This window comes from Plectropomus leopardus, chromosome 9 (genome assembly GCF_026936395.1).
Source record: "Plectropomus leopardus strain MGB_pleo_1.0 chromosome 9, ASM2693639v1, whole genome shotgun sequence".
NCBI classification, from domain to species: Eukaryota; Metazoa; Chordata; class Actinopteri; order Perciformes; family Serranidae; genus Plectropomus; species Plectropomus leopardus.
In genome coordinates, this window is record NC_142184.1 from 35,652,547 (window position 1) to 35,678,064 (window position 25,518).

Genomic DNA, 25,518 nt, shown 5'->3' on the forward strand with positions numbered 1-25,518 from the left:
CGTAAATCCTGTTAAAAGGAGACTCTGGACTGATGTGGGGTCTGTTTGGGGCTCCCTGATATGAGATGCTCTGTGGATTGACCTAGTTTGTTTTATCTGTGGACAGCTGGACTTGATTCTGTGTACTCTACCTCCCTCTGCTGGCCAAAAGAAGAACAGCATGTTAAACCTAGTAGTGCGCATCAAGATCAGTCACATTATGGATGTCTCCACATGATCATAACTCAGTAACTGTCTGTGTTTGTTGTTTGCAGTACCTTTTTTACCACACAACTGTACAGTGGATAAGACAGAAGATGCCGATTCGGAGGTGAGAAGAGCTCTGAATCAATAAAGAACTGACTTTTTCATTCGTTTATGAAAAGTTTGCAGGGTCATTTTTTTTGTTGCATTTTTTAGTTTGCTTTTTAGTTGTTATGATGTCTTTTTAATACAATACCAATTTTACAAATCTTTTTTTTAGAATGATTTGGAAAACATAGCAAGTTTTAGTTATTCTAACTGAAACTTGAGCTTAGATATATTTAAACTTTACCCTTTGAGATCTGCATTGCCATCATTATGCTTTTGCTACTTTCAGGTGCCTTTTACAAGTATTTAACCCTTAAGAACTGGAGCAAAATGGTGCAATTTCTTTTAAAAATGTGGGAGAAAAAGGAATGAGCAACTAGTCAAGAAATGATCCACAACTTACAAGAAATTCGTAGATTTAGAAAATTAATTGTTAGGGAAAAGATAGGGAAAACTGTCTAGGGAAAGAAGGGGAAAAAAGGAAAACCTGTATTTTATAATTACCATAATTACACATTCAATATGATCTTACAGGATTTTTAACATTTTTTAGCGCTTTTACGTTCTGTTTATTTATTTATTTATTTTTACAGTTTTTCATGTGATTTTCTTTTTTTTAAAAACAAATTTGTTGCTAATTTTTGGGTCATTTCTTCTTCCATTGCTCATTGCCTTCTTCCTGCGTCTTTGAAAGAAATCAAACTAATTTGTTCATGTTTCAAAAGGTTAAACTCTAACCATTCATATTTATTGTAAGTGTATCAAGTCACTCACACCATTCTGACCTCTTTCACCTTTAGGACATCAAAGCAGTAGTGGATGGCATCGATGGCATCAAGCTTTCCCCGGGGTTGGCTCTTGGGCTGGGTGACTTTGACCTGATCCGAGTGATCGGCCGTGGAAGCTACGCCAAGGTCCTGCTGGTTCGATTAAAGAAAAACAAGCAGGCGTATGCCATGAAGGTGGTGAAGAAGGAGCTGGTCCACGATGATGAGGTGAGACACTGAGTAGTTTTGGGATGTCAACGATGTGAGACAGGGGCGGGGAAGATAGGCAGAGAAATAAGTGTTCTCTGCTGTTGTCTCAGAATGGCGTTAACCAAGGTTGCATGTTTTTCTGGGTCTGTGCCGTTAGCTGTTGCTGAAGGCAACAAGTGTTTGGGTTGTCCGTCTGTCCATTCCATTCTCATTAACACTATATCTCAAAAACACCTTTAGGGAATTTGGTGCAAATGTCCACTTATATTCAACAATGAAAGGATTAGGTTTCAGTGGTCACAGGTTAAACGTAAAGGTCACTGTGACCTTATCTGTTTCATTCTCATGAACACTTCATCTCATGATCACCTTGAGGGAATTTCTTTAAATTTTGCACGAACATCCACTGAGATTCTATAATGAAATGATCAGATTTCAGTGGTCACAGGTTAAAGGTCAAGGTCACTGTGACCTCATTTGTTTCATTCCCATGAACATGATGTCTCACGAACACCTTGAAAAAATGTTTTTAAATGTTTACTTAGATTCAATGATGAACTGATTGATTTTGGTGATCACAGTTCAAAGGTCAAGGTCAGTGTGACAGTTCTGCAAAAAAAACAACTTTTTTTCGGCTATTATTCAACGTCATATCTCAGGAATAGAAAGGGAGAGATTTGGTCAGATGCTGAACTGGTGACACTAATCTTGGGTTTTTATCGTGATTGTATAGATCCTCTGTGCTGGCAGGGGGAGGTGTGTGTGAAGCATCCATATTTCAGAATTTGAAGCTTCTTTGCAGCAACATCCACATTTGAAGCATTGACTACCATCAGGCCTCATATGAGTCAAGACATGAATGTAAACTGTAATTACAACTTGATTTGTTCTTTGAGGCATACAACTATGACGTGGTAATTCTTGAACCCTTTTTTCATTAAAATGAGAAAAATCTAGATGTCATGACAAATTAGCTCTCATTTACTATAAACCTGACACAGACAGCAGAGAGACTTAATGCAAGTTGTCACTGTGTAATCATGACTCAAATGCAAAATTACAAAAAGGGAAACTGTAAGCCTCTTGACTCAATTTCCACTTTGTGTGTTTTGTTTATATCAACAGCATAGTGCCAGACAGTCTTTTATAAATGTAAATGCTAAGTATTCAATTATGCTGTAGCTACCCAACATCACTAAGTCCTTGAAATGTAATGAACAAGACTCAGTAATGCAAGTGTATACTGTATGTAATGCTTTCTGTGCTTATGAGTCTAAACACTATGAACTACAAATGCGAGTTATCAAATAGCATGTAAAATATGATACAAAAGCAGTAGTAGGTAACTTTTATAAAAACAAGTTTTCATCATATTTGTTGAAACTGTTATATCCTATCACCATATTTTTTTTTACCAAATACCACTATATTAATATTGCAACAATGACCTGTGATTTCCTATTATTGCTTTTACAAAATGTTCATACAATGAGATTTTTAATGAATAATTATCATTCATGTGAATATAATGTCTAAGTGAGTAAAGGCAAATAATAGTACAGCTCATTTTTCTGTAATGCAGCATTTAAAACCAAGAAAAGACAACACATATTGTCATATCCAAAATCCAAGACAATATCTAGTCTCATATCACAACATCAATATAATATTGATATTGCCCAGCCCTTATCCACACAGTAGTACATGAGACAGATTATACTTGAGAAAAAATCATGTTCCTCCTCCTGTTAGTGCTTCTAATGGCATTTGCAAGAATCCAACAACAACATTGCCTTGAAAAATGTAAGTAAATATAACTCTAAACTCTATAACTATAATCTTGATTCATGTTCACTTTATATCTGATTACTAAGTTTACTTAAACTTTAATGATATTTGACTTAATTAAATCAATCTTTCTAAGTTTAAACTACTTTAGTAAACCAAGTTTACTGTGCTATGAATATAGTATTATGTATTCTGCTGGCTGCAAACCAGTCAGTCATGTTTGCATTTCCTTAAACATGTTAAGAAAACAGAACTCAGATCTCTTAACTTTACCTGGCAAAATCATATTTGTGATGGTCAAGTTGAGTTTGACTAACTTGAGACTAACTTAAGTTGCAACAACTTCACAAAATTAAGTAAATACAGTGGAATTCCAAGTAAACTGAACACTTAGATATTAACTTAACATAATTTAAGATTTATAGTTATATTTACTCTTCTTTAAGGCAATTGGTTTCAAAGATTATTTTAAATATAAGATCAACTTCTCTGATTTTACAGTGTACTGTCAGAATACAGTGACAGATTTAGCAAATATGATAAAGTTATTTTTTCATGAAAGCTACCAAGCACAGCATCAACAGCTTTCCCTAGCACAAATCTTATTTTATGTCTGTCCAGATATGATTGCTGCTCCAGACTTAATGTATTTCTACAGTTGCTGCATGAGTTAGTCTTTACACAGTGCCTCTGCTTTTAAGTTTTTAAGTCAGTGTAATCAAAGAGTAGCGTTAGCTTGAGGCTGAGGAGTCTCTGAGAGCTGATGATGCTGAGGAAATGGGACCTCTGCAGTCACTGGGCTTAAAGTTTTAGATTGGTGTTTGACAACAACATGCTGGCATGTAATATTATAGGATTTTTCAGGCTTATTCCAACATTTATAACATTGTACTGACCAGTAGAGATGTAACAGTGCATTGCGAGACAGCTGAAAATAGATAAAAATATGTGAGGTTTCAAATCTGTGAGATGAAACTGAACAGCGAGACTCTTTTTAAACAGCAGAGGGCATAATCTTCGTTTGACTTCACTTGTTTAACGTGCCATGTCACTCACTACATGTTCAACTTCCTACTTCACCTGTACAGAGACTAGAGACAGCTCAGCAACGTGAAGAAGACGGAGCAATGGCGGCGACAACAGGCAATATTAAAATAAAAGATACGCCTTTCAGTTTCTAATTGGAGGAGTGGCAACATTTTGGCTTCCTCAAGTCAGAAAAAAATTAAGGCTAGAAAATAACATGAGTTATTGCTGAGCTTGGGGACAACCAAGCAGTCAGATAATTGGACATGTTTAAAAGTTATCTAATCCTCTTTATATGGATGAAAAAGTGAAAGGAGGAGTACTTTGAACTTTTTGCTTAAAATTTCCCCTCCTAAAACTGTGTGACTATTTTGTTCTTTTCACTCCCTGATAACTTGTACAATGCTTTCATTACTGAGGAGAATGATGGCTAAAACTACAAATACACAAAGATTAGAGTGAACAAAAAAGATAAGAAAGATTCATCTCTGTGATATATATCTTAAACAAAAAGGTTATCTCTGCGTTTTGCTGCTTTGTGTCCGTAAATGGATTTCTAAGAAGGAGCACAGAGGGTGAAAAGTGTTCAGCTGTTTATACACCTTTTTAGATCTGCACGGGCAAAGCCAATCGTCTTCGCGATGCGATATCCTCCAACTTTTTTTTTAAAACTCTGGACCCCCTGAAATAGATTCAGGACAAGGTGACATTGCTGGATGACTCATTCTTGTGGATAATTCATGCCAACACTCACTTATGCCAAAAGATGCATGATGAAACACCTGCAACTATTGATTTGATAGACTGTGTAAAGATGGATGATGCATCTTCACCCCTGCTATGATTAAGTGAAGCTAAAATATCCTGGATCAGGCCGCTGCCATCTTCCACTGGTGATGTCAATTGGAGCTGGATACTGCACAGTAGCGATATCCATGATGGTGGACCTCCCGCCAAAACATCCATCCGACCAATAGCGAACGGCTTCATTCAATGCGAGTGCATGGATTGGCTGTCTCAGCAGTGCATCATGGTGGAAGACCCCCTTTTCGTAGAGCTGAATAACTCAGTAAAACTGTACTTATCATAAATACAAAGACCTGAACAAACATCAGGGTGATGAGAACTACCTTCAGAGACACAAACCATCTTCGTGAAAAAATGACTTGCCATATATTTGAGTTTTTAGTTTGGCCTATCCATTCACTGACATGGAGGGGTGGGCTTTATGACCTATACTGCAGTCAGACACCAGGGGGCGATCCAGATTGAAAAGCTACACTTTGAGGGAGCTGTCATGTTGTCCATCTTTACATACAGTCTATGGCTGATTTCTGTGTTACCCATATGAAAGCAACATCAGATCACAAATCTGCAGCTTTTACTGCAACAATCCCACAAATGCAATACATTTTCCATAAACTTAATAGCAGTTGCCTTCTGCAAATGTTATGCGAAATTTCAAACAAGTGTAATAACTATTACATCTGCAGGAATTTGTTTTGTTTATGAGAGGGTGATAATCTTCAGCTTTACAAACTGTAATAACTTCCCACAAATATTTATGAAAATGAAAAATGTTTTTTTTAAATCTGCCAGAGGGTTTGAGTCAGCTCATTAGAAAATCTTGTAGGTTATCACCTTCCCACAAATGTGACAGTTTTCTGCAAATGTAGTAGGTATAATGTTTGCAGGAAATTACGTATTGTGTTTGTTAAAGGCAACTACTGTTACATTTGTGGAAAATTTATAAGGTTTGTAGGATTATTACCTTAAAAGCTAGAGATTTGTGTCATGTTTGTGGTTATTTATGTTTGTGGGCTGTTATTATGTTGGCAGGTGTTAAGAGGGATAATGTGAGAGATAAAAGTTGGAAAGGGAGGGTCAGATGGAGAGATGGAAGAAGACTGAAAGCAGGAATGAGTAGACGGAAGTGAAGATGAGTGAGTCAGAGACTGGAAGTTTCTGAAAGGAGTGGGCATAACAGAAATGGAAGGGAAGCGGTGGGGGGAAGAGTGGGGGTAGAAAGATACAAATGGCAGAGAGCTTATGAATTGGAAAAGGGGCTTAGGAGGAAGCAGGAAAAAGTGAGTGGATGACTCAGAGAAGAAGATGAAATCTGGGTATAACATCCTTTTTGCAGCAGTGAATCACCAGATGAACATGAGGTGAAATTAATTGTAAAAATATCTGCATGCTTCTCCTGAAGCAGGAAATATTCAGACATACGTATCAGTTATGTTTATTATGAAAGGGCTGCGTCTGTATTTTTCAATCCTTACTTTCTTATGTTTTTGTGTTCTAAGTAAGGTATGGGAACAGGAATTTTAGAAACTGGAATGTCACCCAGCACTGGACCATTGTATACTGGGCAGGCTGCAATGTAACCACACGGGGCATGTGCACCATCAGTGTGTGCACACTGAAAGTGCTTGTTTTTGCTACTAACAAGCTCAGATTGTTATTTTAAGTGTCTGACAACATCATGGGAAGGAGATAGCACTTTTTGTTAAAGAGTGAGTTCCCTTTTGTTTTAAGCAGAAACAGCCCAGAAATCGCCAAACTCACCAGATGCCATATGAATGAGTACCAACTTTTAGGCTTTGGCGGTATCACTGTGTGACAGTATACCAAGTTATTTAAAAATCCTGAAGGTATATTTTTCAATACGATCAGAAATACTAGTAAACTCACTGTATGTAGTGTTCAGCACAAGAATATGATGCTAAAGTGGATTGCTGGCTTTAAAAGTTGAGTAATACTAAGAATGTATGAAATATGTGGAACACTTGAAAGTGTGAATTGACTTTTTAGTTTAAAGTATGAATGAGTAGATAAGGCTGAAAATGCATTAAAAGGTGTGAAAATGTGTCAGTTCTGACCATTCTCTCGATATCTCAAGAGCACCTTAAAGGATTTTTTTTTTTTTTTCATATTTGGCGCACGTCTACTTGGATTCAACAATGGACTGCTCAGACCCCAGTGGTCAAAGGTCAAGGTCAATGCAAACCTAATCCATTTCACTCTCATGAAGGTGATATCTCAAGACCACCTTGAGGGAATTTCTTCAAATTTAGCACAAATATCCACTTGGATTCCCTAAAGAACTGACCAGATTTTGGTGGTCACGGGTCAAAGGTCAAGGTCACTATGACATCATAATGTTCTGCAAATTCTTTTTTATACTCATCATTCATTGGAAAACACGCTTCATTCAACAGAAACAAAATGAAACTCCCAAAAAATGTCTGAGTTCATTCTTCCACTGTTGCAATCACCAGCTTTAGTTTGGTTGAAATTAACCCTTAATTAAACTAGTTACACACTTAAATGACTGTTTATTGATATTGATATGAGTCTACTTGATGATTTTGGGGCTGTTTTTGGTTAAACAGCAAGGTCCATCTCTGCCAGGATCCTTTCCATAATGTTGCCAAAAGTTTTTAATAATAATCTGAGCTTGTCTGTGCAAAAACAAGCACTTTTGGTGCACTCAAATCGACTGTGTTAACATGCCTTAAATGGCAGTCTGTTTCATCGCAGCTTTCTACAGCACTCTCATCCAATTCAGAACCAGTTTTAGTCACCAAAGTACCAAAGATTCCCTTTAATTTGAACGTCACTGGTGTTTTCTTATTGCCGTGGGACCACATGTTTTATTCACAAGTGTGCAAGAAAAAAAAATGACAACACTGCATATTCAGCCTCTCTATAGGTCTGTTCACCCAAATTAAAAATATACATATTTTAAACATTTTCGCAAGACAAAATTAGTTTTTGTCATTTAAAAAATATCTACATATGAGTCTCAGTCCCATGTCTCAATAATTAGCATTGTGTGTCTTGTTTGTTTAATCTGTATGCAAACAGAAATGTCAAAATAACAATTTGTGGTTTTCCGAGCTGGAACTACTTTTTTGTCGGACAACTGTTTACCATTCGCCCACTCCTTCTTAGTGGATGGAGGGCAGTGAGCGCAGTGTCTCTGGCTTTAGTTACCACATACAGTCAGTTAGGTCAGATTTTGGTTTTGGTTTCTGTACAGACACAACGGCACCAAACCCGACAACCTCACTGTGACAATAAGACAAAAGGAGTCTGCATGCAGCCACTGCACCAACTGTCCACCAAGAAATAGATCCAACATGCAACTTCTTTTATAAGCACAAGCTGTTGTTTTTACTTTTCTGTTTGTGTATGTATTAAATAAATAAGATTTAATGTGTTGATGAGCTTAAGAAGTGCTACTAGGTTCACTTTTTGAACAATTGTGTTACTCTGAATGAAGGCCAAAATCATTCAAAGAGTTGATCATTGTTCCTGTGTAAAACATTGTCTGTAAACTTTAGTGCACAACTTCTGTTAGACTCTCTTCAAACTTTGAGTGCTGTATCCTCAAAATGACAAATTATGAGACATCCAAGACTGCACTTCAGGTCTGTTATTTTATTTTGCACAAAAGCCAAATCATCAGCAAAACCTGCTGTTCAGATCCCCCGTCCATCCAATGGACATTGCTTTTAAAGAAGGTCTAGATCTATAATATCCTCCATCTGACTCCACCCAAACGCACAGACTTAATTGATCGGATGTCTGTAGGCCAATCACAGTGTTCCACATCATCTAAAGTGGACTGCAGCAGAGTTCCACCCCCTTTCTTAACAAGTATGGCTGACCTGATGAAAGAATGAAGTGCAAGGCATATTTAAGTCCATAAATCGAATTGTCAAAGTACATAATTGGTTTTAAACAGTTTTTAAATTAAACATGAAATGCAATGTTACTTTAACATTTAGGATTTTTACAAAAACACCTGTCCATTGGAATGGACAATGGATCTGAGTGTCACCTGAAAACAAACAGGGTAATACTGTTTAAACCGGGAAGTACTGTTCAAATACAATTTTCTATGATTCAACCATCTTATAATGCAGCGTAGTGATTAAGTTCACAGAATATTAACCTCAGGAGGTTTTCCATACATTATTTTTAGCATTATTTTAATTAAGAATACTTTGAGTCCCGTTAACAAAAGAGTGTATATATATATATATATATATATATATATATATATATATATATATATATATATATATATATATATATATATATATATATATATATATATATATATAGTTTAATAAGGTTTGTTAGGACCATTTATTGTCATTTTAGGTATTTTCTGCGTAAAGATTCTTCATCCATTAGAAAAATTATAAATTGTGTATTTTCCAGTGGATGAAGAATCTTAATATAGTAAAATTCCTATCAAAAACATTTTTTTGTAATTATTGATGAGTGCAGTAGAAATCTATCGTTACAACATTGTGTGTGTGTGTGTGTTTGTAACATCATTGGGTTCTGTATGGGTTGACAAAATGATCTGCAGGCTGCTGCACCTCTGCCCAGTTCATTACTGTAATAAACTAGTAACTGAACACGTGTTTTGCATACTCTGAAAAACTCTCCTTTTAAAGGACTTAAACACAAAAGAATCAAGGACAAATTGAAAAAGATTGTCGGTGCTGCATCCTGCAAACTTTGCCTTGTTTGTGTTGTATAAGCCCACTAGATGGCACCATTGCTGAACATATGACACAGAAACCAGTAGGCTCATGTAGGCAGACCGAGGATCACAGACCAGAGTGATGCACAGCTCATCTAGAACAACATAAACCACATCGCAAGCTTTAAGCCTTCACTTCCCTCTTCACCTCATGCATTTTTTTCTTTTCTGCACACTAACTAACCAAATTTGACTCTATGAGACGGATGAAATTTGGCCCTAATAAATAGGATTTAATGAAACAATCCTCCTCTTGTGATAGCAGATTAATTTATTCATGGCTCTAATCATGCACATTAGTTTAATAATTCATCTCTTTAGTTGTCTATTGGCTGACATCAAAGGAAGCGTGTAAGAGCTCTCACAGACACTCTACAAACTACTAAAGCAGCTCAAGTGACCAATGCGCGATGTGTTGTTACGGCATGTTCTGCATAATTATCAATTCCTCAAGTGATAATGAGCTGACCAGAAGGAATTTGGTATCAAGTGCACAATATGAGGTCTTTATTGTGATGTCATAAATTAACCATATGGTGTTGAAACACAGCATGGGGAACTCACATTTTAGAAACACTGTATTGTAGATCACATAAAACATTAACCATCATCACATTAATGACACTTTGAATCTGCATAAAACATCCACTCTCACAGCTCTCTAAAAAACCACCTAATAAAACCACAGCTGGATGATAACAGTGGTAGAAAATGGGTTTGTGAATTAAGACACTGTTGGTCTCTATTATTCAGAGGCGTTCTTGCTCAGCTAACATCAGATGCTGCTCTACTCGAGAACACCTTTGAGGCATGAATGTACTCTAAGCAACTTTTACCTTATTAAGTGCTGTAGTGAATTCTCACCTTGCAAATTTAGATTTTAAAATTGTATAAAAGGCCATATACAATACAATTCATTATTATTATTATTTCATTATTAAGTAAATCAAAGTAGGAAACAGTATTTAAAGCTATTAGAGAAAATTGCACCATTGAATGTTGAAGCTCCTAAACTTTGAAACTCTCTCCCTTTGGATGGAAATCTGGACAATTTAAAAGACAGCTGCAAGGGCCACTTGTTTAGACTTTGTTTATTTCGACTTGCCTGTAAATGCTGATTCAGCAGCACTATTGTTCTTGAAATGTTTATGTTCTATTTTATTATTTCACCGCTGTTTTGGACACTTAATTAATTCCACATTTTTCAACAAAGAAACTTCATTCAAACATCAAAAGTTCAATTAGGACATTATTGTTGATGCTTTCATCATTCATACCTTTCATATTTTCAGAAATACGCTACGTGTTCTAGAGAAAATTTCCGCATTCAAATAAATAGAGGGAATTGTCAGAATTGACACATTTTCACACTTTTTCATGCCTTTTCAATCTTATTTACTCATTCATATTTTCAGCTCAAAAGTCCTAACAAACTTAAAAATGTTCCACATCTTTAATTAATTCTTGGTATCATTCAACTTTTAAAGCCAATAATCCACTCAACCTACAGCATTTGAATTAACCAAAGATGGCAATATAGTTAGGATGAATGCTGATTCAGGAGCACTATTGTTTTTGGATTTTTTGAATTTTTGACAAAGAAAACATCAAACATCAAAATTAGACATTATTGTAATACTTTCATCATTCACACCTTTCATACTGTCAGAAATATTCTGGGAAAAAAATCGACATTCAAATGAATAGAGAGAATGGTCAGAATTGACACATTTTCACATTTTTTATTCATTATTTAACCTTATCTGCTCATTCATACTTTCAGCTAGTAAGCCCATTCAAACTGTAAAATCCGCACCTTTCATACATTCTTGGGACAATTCAACTTTTAAAGCATTTCTTGTTGCAGCGACTTGTATAAGTAAAGATATATAGATATAGATACAGATCTCTGTCTTGGTGTCATTTTTAAATGATGATGAGATGATGTTGAGCCTTATTTTGTGTCAGTGACTAACTGTTGGACCAGATGTCTTTTGTCACACCATCCAAGGTCCACCGTCTTCACAGGAAGGGGGTTGAGGATTGTTCTCCAGACTGACTGTTTTTCTTTGTTTTTTTAATCTGTGGCATGGTGTGTCTCCCTCTGTCTATTTAATCACAGAGGGTCTATTGATAAGACAGATTGATTGTTAATACATGATCTTTCCTCTGTCTCCGTCTGTCTTCTTCATCTCTGCAGGATATTGACTGGGTTCAGACAGAGAAGCACGTGTTTGAGCAGGCGTCCACCAATCCATTCTTAGTAGGCCTCCACTCCTGTTTCCAGACAGAAAGTCGGTAAGAGCATGATGAGGCTCACACTCATTCTGTAAATGTTAAAGCCAATGCATTTCACTCGCAGCTCATACGACCTGACAGTAGTTCCTTTTAGTCATATGAAATATTACTTTATGATGATGGTCCGTTCTTTAAAGGGTAAAGGGTAAAGCTGGTGTATTTATATAATTTCATGCCAGTTTACAACTGTAGTTCTTGTGGTCCAAATACATTATAGTTATACAGTTACGTAGATATCACAAAAACAACAATATCAACATTTTGTAATTTAAAATTTTTTAAAAAGATTTTAAGATTTTTTTTATGCCATGAACGGATTAAAGTAATGTGTTAGAAGGTTTTTATTACCTTAGCCCTTTGAAACCTGAGTGAATTGGTTTGATTTCTTTCAAAAACATGGGGAAAGGACAACAAGCAACTTGACAAGACATTGCCAAAAAAGAGCAGAAAGTTATATTTTTGTGACATAATTATAAATATAAAGTTATTGTATTTATAAATATAATTTTTGGGGTACATTTTCTCTATTTTTTGGGATAATTTTCTTATATCTTACCCTCCTTTTAAAATGCATTTTTAAGTGATTTTCTCATCATCTTTCACCTATTTCTTTTAATTTGTGGGACATTTCTTGCCAAGTTGCTCATTGCCTTTTGCCCCATGTTTTAAAAACCAATTTGCTCAGGTTTCAAAGGGTCAAATAGCTTGTGAAAAGCGCCTTGACACCACACAAGAAAACTGATGCCAATCCAGGTTTCAAATGGTTATCAGCAGCTCTTTTAGAAATGTAATAAAGAAAAACATCATAATATGCCCGGCAGGTAAAAAAAGGTCTTTATGAAATGTCACTAGTATATCAGCTATAAGGGTGGCACGGTAGCATCGTGGTAAGCACTGTTGCCTCACAGCAAGAGTGTCCCTGGTTCGAACCAGGGCTAGAATGGGGTTCGGTCCGTGGGCGGGGCCCTTCTGTGTGGAGTCTGCATGTTCTCCCTGTGTCTGCGTGGGTTCTCTCCGGGTTCTCCGGCTTTCTCCCACATTCCACATTGGTGACTCTAAATTGCCCTTAGGTGTGACTGTGAGTGTGAAAGGTTGTCTGTCTATACAAGTCGGCCCCTGTCGGCTCACAGCTGTGATTGGCTCCAGCCCCCCCACCCCCACCCCGCAACCTTTGCGAGGACAAGCGGTTACGGAAAATGAATGAATTAATCAATATCAGATATAAAAGATTACATGTGCTGCTTGTCACTTTAATTCAAATCAGTGTTTTTCTTTTGAAAGCATATTCTACATCTACATGCATTTGCTACAGGGCATTAAAGGCTGGCATTAGGTTGTCTTTTGTTTTTAATTTTCCAAATAAATCCTCTGAATAGACAAAAACCAACAATGAATTGACCTATTTACAAGTTGTGTCATTCTGGGCTGATCATCAGATTGATTAACCCTTTGAAGACTTTTTTTTAAAGAAGAAAAATGTCTAGAAAACTATAGAGAAAATATTTGTAATTAATTTATTTTAATTTGAAAATTATGTTGAAGAAAGAAATTGTACATATGTTTTCAAAATAAATTTCAGCATTTTGGGTGGTCATTTTCTTGTTTGTTTTTGTTCTTTTGTGTCCGATTGTCAGGTAATTTTATTGTAACTTTTTTTAAAAGCTAATTTAAAACTATGCCCTGCAATAGTCCTGAAATCGACCAATTTGCCCAGGATTTACAAGGTTAAAAACACATGTTGACGTATACATGTCGATGGACATTTGGACAAAAAGGACCCTAACTGCATGTTCAGTCTCACGCAGACGTCACTTAGCATAGTCAGGTTCAGTTTTTACATTTATTTTTCCGGACCTGAGAGGAATACACTTCAATTGCTATTTCTGCTGGATGCTTTTGGTTCATTGAATAGTGCGGTTCCTTAATGCATTCAGCTAGTTTTTGGATGTACTTTTTAGAGGCTCACCACAAAAAACACACTGCTGCAGCCCAGTGGCCAGAGGAAAATGTTGACATGTTTCGCAAGCCACAAATATGTTACATTTGTACATTTCATAGGTATCATATCAGTGTTTCTAAAGTGACTTAGTTTATGAGTTGACTGTCACCTGGTGATGGAGGTGAATGTTGGTTAAATAGAAATTCAGGCAAGACACCTGCCAAGCTGCAGACCAACAAACAACAACACCTCCAAAACACAATCTTTTTCTAACCGTAAACAAGTGCTTTTTGTGCCTAGCGTTAACCACATGTTAACCACAGCATTGTGGAAATGTTAACTTTTAACATATCAACTTCATAGTAATGCACAAATGTAATGTATTTGGTGGTTTGCAAAAATATATAATGCCAACATTTATTCTGGCGACTGGGCTGACTGCTAAGGTATGTTTCTCATCGTGCTCTGGTTTCCAGGTTATTTCTGGTGATTGAATATGTGAACGGCGGAGACTTGATGTTTCATATGCAACGACAAAGGAAGCTCCCTGAGGAACATGCAAGGTAAATATCCATCCCTTTCTTATTGCAGATTGTCAAATACAGAATCTTTGTCATGCACCTTGGTGTCTCATAGTAATGAAAAGGGAACCCTTTAGCATGTCTTTGTGACACATAGCTGAAACACATTGCAACTATAGCTCTTAATTTTTTAAATTGCAATTAATTGCAGAATTTCAATAGTTAATCACATTTTTTAATCATGTTTTCAATTCAATTATTTGCATTTTAAAACAGTTATGAAGTCCAAAATGACAAGGCAAAGACATTCTTACCAGATCGTCTTGATAAGCAATCTAATGACACCAAAAAACTGTATGGGACTAGCATCAAATTGAAATGTCATGGGTACCGTTGGTGTCAATGTCACACGCTGAGGGGTGTGACAAAGCATCCGTGGGCCTTTTTGACGAGAATGGGCTGAAAAATCCTGTTTCTGTATATAGAAACCTATCTCATCTACCCTCGTTTGTTAGGAGCTCATATCGGTGATGTTAGAGGTGCAGGTGGAAGAAAGGTGACTTTATCATTTGGCCTTTCTCAAATGCTGTACTGTAATAAAAAAAAATCTCAGTAGCAAGTTGCAGCGAGGCCTCCAGGACTCCGGCTAAAATCTTCCTCAACAACATCTAAGCACTCCTCACAGATGTGCCGTATGCTTAATGGGATGCTTTAGCAGCTCCTCGTGGACGTGGCAGCGCTGCTGAAATCCAACCTAACACTTATTTTTCCACCTCTGAGAAATATAATGAGCACCCATAATTCATTGTGCCTGTCTACTTGCGGGGCATTCCAACTGCGGCTCTGATAAATGCTGGATCAAAGGCTGGGTAATTTAGAGAGGCACCGTTGGGCCCCTATCGGCCCCTACAATCTGTATTCTGGAGACAGTGGCTGTACATATGCAAAGCAGCATGTTAATCACTCATAATGATTGTACATATTCATGAGCAGCGCTCTTAGAGAGAGCCCTGCCGCATTCCCCCGCGCCGTGGGGGAGGCGGCCCTGTGTGGGGGGGGTGGATGGTGCTGCCGATAGGACGCAGCTTCTATCAGTCTGATGCCAGCAATGAAACAACGGTGTACAATGGAGGCTGTCACGGCAAAAACGTGGGGGAGCCGTGTGGGATTTGTGATTTCTCCATCAAACATCTCTCCACTCCAGTCTTTGCCTCAGTATTTGACAATCAGAGGTTTACAGCAGGCAGACAGAGAGGCTCGTCACTGTTAATGAAGGCTTATCTCCTAGAGACAGAATACACACTACCTACACAAGGACAGGAAATGCTTCTGACTCACCAAAGACACACAGCAACTACATCAAATCATGGTCAAAACTAGAGGGATTTAAGGGTGATGCTTGCTATAAATATGCCTTTGTTTAGTAATAAGCAGAACAATCTTAGTAACATAAATCTACTTATGAAAGCCCTGTTTACTGCAGAACTCAGTGATCAATTGGAAATAACCAAATGTGCTCCATTATTTTTGTGTTTCTGTATTGACATACAGTAATCGCACCATTCCAGGGTGCAGGCTCGGAGTGATGATTTAGAAGCACAGTGACAGTGTGCCGAACATCATAAAAAAAGCCTTCAGGCAAAAATACCATCTAGAAGCTGTAGCCAGCAGTGGGGCTAATGAGGGGGGCTTTTCTATTGTGACTGTTGGCGCAGGTCAAACCATGTCATGCCAATTTCGATCGTCTGATTGACACCAGAGAAGGACCCTAAAGTTTGCTGTGAGCTTGTTAGTAGCATAAAGGCCACGGAGTTAACAGAGGCCAGCATGTACGTGTTAAGCAGATTTCTTGGTGATCTGTCTGTTACATCATAAGATTATTTGACTCCCTTGCTTCTCAAAATGCTCCCTAAACACTTGGCTATGTCCTCACCTTCTGTTGTTGTAAGCAGCTCCTTCTTTGTAATCCAATCACAGCATCTCACTATGACCACCAAACGTGGTGTGCCATTCACATTCACATCCATTGAGTGGGATTAGGGGTGGATAACTGATCTGTTGTAGACCCAGAGCAATGAACAGTTGAATTTCACTTTCACAGTGCCTGGTGTTGTGCTGCTCCATCTGTGCCCAGAGTATGCATGCAATGTATAACAGAACAGTAGCTCTCAATGAATGCTCCAGCTGCAAAAATTGAAAATCAATATCTGGTGGCAGATGTTGTTACAAGATGGGCTGCCACAAATAAATTAATGTGAGAAACCTGCACTATAATATTTCAGCAATCTATTAAGCACATTTATTGCTATTGTGCCATAAAGCTATGTTGTGCAAATGGTACCACGCATCGCCAAGGTTGCCGACCCCTGCCCCAAAGGTTGCACTGTGCGTGTCTGTCAGATGCAGAGGAACATAAAAAATGTGTCAGCATTTGATGAACTGGGAATGAGAACAGTTCATAGTGTGTTGAAGCTCTTAGTGTGTTGAAAATGAAAAAGGTTCACCCTCTGGGGGCATGAATGGGCTCAGTAACTATGGCAGTCTCATCAATAAGTCCTTTGCAGACATAGAATCTGTAACACTGGCCTTTCTAGCTTTTTAAAGTCATGGCTATTTAACATTCAGACAGGTCTTTGTCGCATAAAAGCTTTGCATTGGCTTTATTCAAACGTGACAGGACCATTATGGATAGAACTGCCATGCTTGCAAGATATTTTTCACCTGGAGCTGTGCAAGACTGTGCAAAGCTACTTTTTTTCTTCTCACCACGGTCACAGGACTACTGGAGCAGTAAATTGGAAAATGACAATATGAAAATGTATTTTGCATTTCAAGCCCTGTTTGACTCTGCTGCTAATTAATGACCATTGTGAGTATGATGGTCATATGAGACCAACACAACATGCGCAGCTACCGAGGGCATTATAGATGCTGTTTTTTTTTCTCTGTACAAGACGACATCTTTGGCCAGAGTGAGGCACAAGCGGACAGGTCAGACACATAATTTTCTCCTTATTCTCCTTCTCAGATTTTATGCTGCTGAAATCTGTATCGCTCTGAACTTCCTGCATGAAAAGGGCATCATCTACCGTGACCTGAAGCTGGACAACGTACTCTTAGATCATGAGGGACACATCAAGCTCACAGACTATGGCATGTGCAAGGTAAGACACGTATTGATTTATTTCGGTGAACTGTGCGGATGGCTGGCATAGGGTTTTCAATAATGCAGCAGATCTGTATTGACTGGAAGTACTAACAAGGCCTCTGTCTTTGTTTTTTTGACCACCATTCATGTCTCCGCATGTCATACCTTTTTATCTTTTATCATTCAGGAGGGGATCAGACCAGGTGACACCACTAGTACCTTCTGTGGAACACCCAACTACATAGCACCTGAGATCCTGAGAGGAGAGGACTACGGTGAGTACTGGAGTCACACAGGGTTGGATCAGTTCATGTTCAAACGTTGATCTCAACAAATGGTAATTTTTCTAAGCTACTGATGGTGAAGGTTAAAGTTTTAATAAAAAGGCAATGAAAGATGGACTAAAATCCTGCACTGTGCCGCATAAACTGCATCAGGCAACTTTTGTAGGCTGAGTGGCAGCTACAGAGGTCCTTAGAGACAGGAGATAAAAGAAATAAAAGAGAAAGTTCTTCAGTGTTTTCATGCCACACATGATGTATATTTAAAGGAATAGCTCATCTTACCGCTGTGTGCCCTCCCAGGCTTCAGCGTGGACTGGTGGGCCCTGGGCGTGCTGATGTTTGAGATGATGGCTGGGAGGTCCCCATTCGACATTATCACCGACAATCCTGACATGAACACAGAGGAGTACCTCTTTCAAGGTGAGGCAGAAGGCCATTGAACTGGGAGAGACTAGTGGTCATTTTTAAACCATTTGCTGGAATACTTGACTTTTTACTGAACATTTGTACATGTGTTTATACAGACAGGATTTTTTGTCTATACTAATTGTTTCTATTTTTTTTAAAGGTTATGAGGCATAATTCTGTTTTGTAAAAGCAACAACACCACAAAATATACTTTCTAAAAAGCTGTCATAATTTCTCAAACAATGGTCCATACTTTGGTGTGAGATGAATATGTCGGCATCTTTTCAGTGGAAATGGAAAATTTCAATTACTTTAGATTGCCCTCTAGAGGAAAGATCAGGTGTGCCTGCAAAATGTGTTTCAGAAAGGTTAAATCAACTGGGAACTGCAAATATCCTTATCAAGTTCTTTGGAAAACTGGCCATTAGTTTACAAAACACAAAAGTCCTGGTTAAAGAAATTGGAGGCCAGATGGTGATGCTGAAGGAAATATTAGAGGGTCATGAAATCATTTGTAATCCTCCTGTGGTGATGATGAGTATAAATACAAAGCAAACACAGCCTTGCTCTGAAGCAGTTTTAGCTATCTTGCCTACCATACTAGTGGCTCTCTGAGGCTGTACACTTCCTTGCTGTGAAGATGGTCCTTTAATAAAACTGGAATATCGCTGCAGTAGAAAGATGCAAATACTTTTGAAAGTGATGCTTTTGCTCAAGACGTAGAAAACCTCCAACTACCAGAATGCACTGCACCGCACCAGACCAATAAACACTCCTGCTGGAGGGTGACTCAATGCAAAGTCGTCTGTTTGCAACAGTGGCCGCTGGCTGGTAACAAACAATATTGAATTCAATTCAATCAGCTCTGCCTAGTTTTACTGTTTGATGTGAGTTTGGTGTGAGTTCAGGAGAGAGAGAGAGGGGCATGTATGTCTATTGATGCACTTCTATACTCTTTGTGTTGCGACATGGGTGGCGGGCAATACAAAAAATGCAGAAGTACAGCCTGTAGTTCAAACAACAGCTCCAAGAGCCAGTGAATCTCCGCCAGATGACATGTTTAATGGCAGTGTTTTGCTGTGGAGTGAGAAGAGATATTTAGGCGCTGGTTAGATGGAGTGAAGTTTTTTTACACAGACACATTGTTTTGATACAAAGCTGGTTGAAAATTGGCAAAGTACCCCTTTAGCACGCTGATGTTTAGTGAGTACAATGTTCACCCTCTTGTTGATCAGCACTAGAAGTGCAGCTGAGGCTGATGGGAGTGTCATTAGCTTTCCAGGTATTTATTTGGTCATTTCCATTCCATTAATTTAAAGAGCGCATCATGAATGTCTAAAACCAAATGTCCATCCGATAGTTGTTGACACATTTATACCTAAAACACATGAAGCTGCTGGTGGAGCTAGATGTCAAGTCTTTAAGAACTTGTTCTCTCAGGTCTATAAATCCTTTCAAACTTAGGCAAATTAGCTCAATTTCTTTTAAAAACATGGGAAAAGGGTGACACACAAGCTAATAAGAAATGGCTCAAAATTTAGCAAGAATTTGTAATTTTTTTTTTTTTTTTTTTTTTTTTATATATTTTTTTTTTATTAATGTATGTACCAACATACAATGATTACAAAGAAAATATTACATACAAATTTCCATATATACCAACAACTACACCATAAACTGTGCGAACTATTGTTACACTAAAGCCACCCAAAAAAAAAACAAAACATTCAAACACTCGTACATTCATACCTACATATATACCAAAGATTTGACATAATCTCTTCTCATCATGCAAGTTCCTTATACATATCTAAATTCGTATATTTCATTTTTTATACATACACAGCTTTAATTTATTTAAGTTTTTTTTTTTTTCTTTCCTTTCTTTTTTTTTTCTTTTCTAACCCAAAATTAATCTTACACAGTACGTTTTATAATAAATTTGTACCCAGCAAATGAAAAGAAAATGGTTGTTTTTAGTCTTATTTGAATCCAAAATTATTCAGAGTATGTCCCAGAATATTTTTTCCCATTTTTTTGTGGAGTGCATAATTTGCCTAGATTTGCCGCTATGACTTTTTTCAAGTGTGAATTTTTGGTGTAATTTATTTTTAAATCTAGTTATACATAGATCTTCCTTTGATTTCCCTTAAAAATTAAGATTTCCCACAAAATATATTGTATTCACTACATTGATTTGAAAGTTCTCAAACTCTCCAAACATCCAGTAATGGGACAAATGTCTATTTTAATTTTGAATTCAAACAACCATTTCTGAACAGCCATCCAAAATTGGGCCACATATGGGCAAAAAATAAAACAGATGCATTAAATTTTCCTCTTCAACCCCACAGAATCTGCAAATCACGAGTTTCCTGTGATGTTACATAATTTAAGATGCTTATTAGTTGCTATAATTCTATAAAATATCTTTAGTTGAAATATCCTTGAGTAAGTGTTATACTAACATATATATTCCTAAAATAGTGTTTCCAAAGAATAGGGAGGTTGAATTCATCTTCCCATTTCCTGCAGATTCTATGGGGGAAAAAGGCTGTCCCAGATGTATGTAAATAAAACATGTATATCTTTTTGTTTATGTTCCTCGTTTGCCATGCATTGCACCTACTCTGTGGTTTACATACTAATAACTTAATTTTTTCCTTTTATCGCTTGTTTCCATTTAATTGGTATTGCAGATAATAATTGATTATACTGAATTGTTTGACACAAACTCCAAATCTACTACAAAACTCTGAATATGAGGAACATTTCACCAGAAGTATTAATAAGATCATTGATAAACATAACTCCGGCTTGTAAACATGTATTCCACAGGAAAGGTTGACCATTTATTAATATATTAGAATTCATCCATAATAATTGATTTTGAAACTCATAAACGCCGTCTGGAGGATAGTATTGGAAATTTAGCCATGATTTCAATGCATCTTTGAAGAATGTGGATATGCCATCAAGGTTGTTTTGTAATATATAATCAATATGGGTATTTTTAACTGAAAATAGATAAATAGTTTACTTTTTGAAAATTCATATTTATTTGTTAATCCAAGGCTAGATATCCAGTTTGGATTAAGATAGATTTTTTATCCATGAGGCTTCAGAGATTCATTCATCATCTCTAGATTTTTTAAATTGAGTCCCCCATTTTCTAGTGAATTGTACATGCATTGTCGCTTAATCTTATCTGGTTTATTGTTCCAGATAAATTTAAACATTTTTGTTCAAAAGTTTTAGAAATGATTTCTCTGAGGAAGGATTGTAATCATTAAATGCACAAATTGTGGAATGACTAAAGAGTTTATTAATGTAACTTACCCATTAAGGATAAAGGAATTCTCTCGATGGAAGTAAGTGTGTCTTCACTTGCTTCATTCTAATTTCATAATCGAATTTTACCGTGTCTTTTAAATTATTAAATATATGTATACCCAGAATTTTAACATCATTGTTCGTCCATTTCACTGGTGCTGCAGATTTTAACTGATAGTCTGTTCCAAGAATATTTCCTAGTCTCATAATTGCACATTTCTCGTAGTTTGGCTTTAGCCCTGAATGAATTGAGAATATATTCACCCTTAATTAGCTCATTGAGAGATTCTTCTTCTGGTTGTAAAAAGAAAGTTACATCATCGGCATACATTGTGAGTTTACATTCTCTATTGTGCAATTGCAGACCTTTTATTGCTACATTATTTCTGATTCTGATGGCCAATATTTCCATACATAAAATAAATAAATAAGGTGATAGAGCACACCCTGCCGGACTCCTCTAGATAGTGCAATACTGTCCGATAAATATCCATAATTTAGTATTTTACTGGTTGGTTGATTATAAAAAAGTCTGTACCCATCTTATAATATTTTTCCCAAAATTAAAAAACTTAAGTGTATTGTAAATAAATTCAGTTTACTTTGTCAAAAGCCTTTTTCCAAATATGAGATAAACAGAATACCAGGTTGATTATATGATTGTCAGTCTTCTATTGAATCGATGGTGAGACTAATATTTTCAGCAATGAATCTACCTTTGCTAAATCCTACCTGCTCATGATTTATGATATTGCCTATAACCTTTTTTTATCGTGAAGCTATACATTTAGCAAGTATGCGGTTATCACAGCAAAAAGTAATGTTATAGAGGCCTCCAATTTTCCATTTTGTTGGGTCTTTATATTGGCCATCAGAATTTTGTTTCAACAGCAGCGAAATGACACCTTGTTTTGTGTTTCTGACAGAAAACCATTGACATAAGAGTAATTAAATGAAGCTAAAAGATAAGTTTTGAGTTCATTGAAGAAGGTGGAATATACCTCATCGGAATACCATCCAAACCACTAGCTTTACCCGAGAGAAAGATCTAACAGCCTCGAGGATTTCATCTTCCGTTAAATCTCCCTCACAAGATTGCTGTAGTTCTGTTGTAAGTCTGCATTTGCTTGACTGGAGGAAAAATATTGTAGTTGCAGGATTCTGTGTTTTCCTAAGTAAAATAGTTTTGAAAATATTCCACTTCCATATTTAAAATCTCTTGAGGGTTTATAATAGTACTGTTTGGTGTAGTTAAGCTGGTTATATTTTTTTTAGCTATATTTCTTTGCTGTAGTCTTAAAAACTGTAAAGTACATTTTTCCCCCCGTTCCATCCATACAGCCTTAGATTGGGTTATTTGGCCTATGGCACGTTCATAGTATATGTTCTCTAGCTCATCTTGTTTTTGTTCTAATATTTCAGAGAGCTCCTGTGAATAAGCTTATGTCTATTTCTCATTTAGTTCTTTAATTTCTTTAATTAGACCATTTTCTTTTGTGTAGTTTCTTTTTTTTAATTGATGATTTTTTATACAGTGTCCTCTAAAGGCACACTTAAATGCGTCCCAAACGATATGAGGATTGGCTGTTTTTTCATTTATCTGGAAGAATTCATTTATGAACTGTTTTGTATTATCAATAAATTCTGGGTTATTCAGGAGAGATTTATTAAATTTCCAGTATCCTTTTCCTCGTGGGTATTCTGATGTTATTATTTTGAGGCATACTATAGAGTGATCCGATCTCAGTTTTTCACCAATATAAGATTTTGTTATTTTTGAAACCAAAGAAAAGGATATAAGGAAATAATCAAGTCGGCTAGCCTGCTTCCCTCTACGCCAGGAATATCTTATGGACCCTGGGTTCCGAAACCTCCATATATCCACTAAATCTAATGATGCTTTTAATTTTCTATTTCAATTAAAGCTTGTGGGTGGTTATTAATAGTAGTTGTACCGGCTCTGTCCATTTTTATGTTCAGAACAGTATTAAAATCTCCTGTTATGATGACATGTGATTTCTCTGTATTAACTTGATTGAAAATATTTTCAAAAAAAACTGCATTATCATCATTAGGGCCATATAAGTTGATTAACTGTATGTTCAAATTATCAATAGTTAGGTCCATGATTATCCATCTGCCTTCTGAATCTGATAGTAAATTATGAATAGTGTAAAGGCAGATCTTTTTAAGCATAATCATAACTCCTCTGTTGTTACTGACTCGGTGGCTAAAGTAAATTTCTACCATCCCATTCTCCGACCTCCAGAGTGCTTCTTTTTCAGGTGTTGAATGGGTTTTCTTGCAGACAAAAAAATTTTTATATCAGATTTATCTTTGCCACGTAAGTACTTCTTGTCTTTTGGTACAGCTTGCCAGCCCATTGCAAATTATATGTTGAGATCTCTATACCATGTGCTACTTAAAAAATATATTGTTTGTTTTAAACTCCATAATTACCTTTATTATTCTCATTTTTAAATCCCATACTAAGTACTTGCATGACATACCTACATTCATACACACACACATAAACATGCACCCTCAGTAAGACAAAAGAACTTATAACTAAAAGTTCATCATTCTATGTGTCCGTTCCAAAAAAAAAAAAGAATAAAAAATTTCCTTAGCTCCAGAAATGTGGGGAAATAAGCACAAAAATTGATAAAGTGTAGACTTGGGAGATTATTTTCACCTTTCAATCAAAAGGAAACAAAGTAAATCAATTTCTTTCTAGCTCCCATAATTTTCTTCACATGAAAAGGCAAAAATATCTAATAAACAGGCGAAGGAAAAAAAAAAAAAAAAAAATCTTGTCTTCTTTTTCTTATTAGTTCATGTCTTTCCTCCATTCAAAAGAGAAAAAAATAATCCTAGGCACTGTTTTTCTTTTTTCCCTCTGTCCTCCTCGTTGTCCTTTTTTTTTTTTTTTTTTTTTTCTTTCTCTCAATCCTCGCCAGGCGCGCTGAAACAGAGACGTCGCCGATGGTTGTGACGTCACTTGTCAGCTTAATTTGTTTTGGATTAAACAGCTCGCCGTTAACATATAATTTATCCATTACCAGACTAACTTTTTGTCCTTGCTCTTAAGCTTAGATCATTACAGGGAACAGTTCGCGCTCTTTTACCACAACTTCCTTTGGATATTGCTTGGTAATAACGAAGGGAGAGCCTTTCAACATTTTGCTCAAGGAAAGAATGTGGTCGACTTGCTTAGAATTTGCAAATTTGATCACAATTGGCCTGGATTTACCTGTGAGACGCCGTCCTAGTCTGTGTGCTCTCTCAATCTGTATGGCTTTTGGGTTAGGGTTAGAAGAATTTGTAATTAGTTACAAAGAAATTACATGAAAAATAAACACAAAAAAAGAAAGTCAGACAGACAGAAAGAAAAAAGCTAAGTTTCTGTTTAATTTTTGGTCACTTTTTACCGATTTTTTTGCAGTTTATGGAACACATCTTTTCAAAGGTGTTCATTATGTTTTTTCCTGTGTTCTTGAAAGAAATCCAGTACATTTTCTCAGGTTTCAGAGGTTTAAATGCTTGTAAAAGGCATCTGAGTGCAGTACACTAAAATGTCGATCAAGTCTTAAAGGGTTAAAAAAAGTAACATGACAATCCATATCTAGACCACGCTGATGGACCAATCGACTGCAAGAAAACGTTGAGAAAAAAAGATAGTAAATTCCGTAACCATTGTAAAATTAGATTTGTAAATGTTTGAAGTTTTCAGTAACTGCAGTTTTTTGGATAGCTATTCACTAAATAAATAATTTTCAAAAGATTAGTTTCACTCTTAAAAGTTCCTATTATAGTGAAAAGTCATACTGACAGTTTTTTCTTAATGTTCCATCCATAGTTTACAACTGCACGCTGTACCTGTCTGTGTTCCATCAGCAGGAATGTCCACAGCTTCTCACTACATCCTTCGTGCTTTAA

At 36.5% G+C, this 25,518-nt stretch overlaps 1 protein-coding gene across 3 annotated transcripts in view; it reads left to right on the plus strand.

Moving 5' to 3' along the window:
* The window catches only part of prkcz (protein kinase C, zeta), a 179,044-nt gene that overhangs the window by 103,237 nt on the left and 50,289 nt on the right, over positions 1–25,518 (plus strand). For all 3 annotated transcript variants that reach the window (XM_042491932.2, XM_088082662.1, XM_088082661.1), the window contains 7 exons: positions 255–310; positions 1,092–1,286; positions 11,849–11,946; positions 14,362–14,448; positions 17,435–17,570; positions 17,742–17,829; positions 18,139–18,258. In XM_042491932.2, the coding sequence (XP_042347866.1) occupies positions 255–310; positions 1,092–1,286; positions 11,849–11,946; positions 14,362–14,448; positions 17,435–17,570; positions 17,742–17,829; positions 18,139–18,258 (780 nt within the window). The remainder of the gene's footprint in view (positions 1–254; positions 311–1,091; positions 1,287–11,848; positions 11,947–14,361; positions 14,449–17,434; positions 17,571–17,741; positions 17,830–18,138; positions 18,259–25,518) is intronic.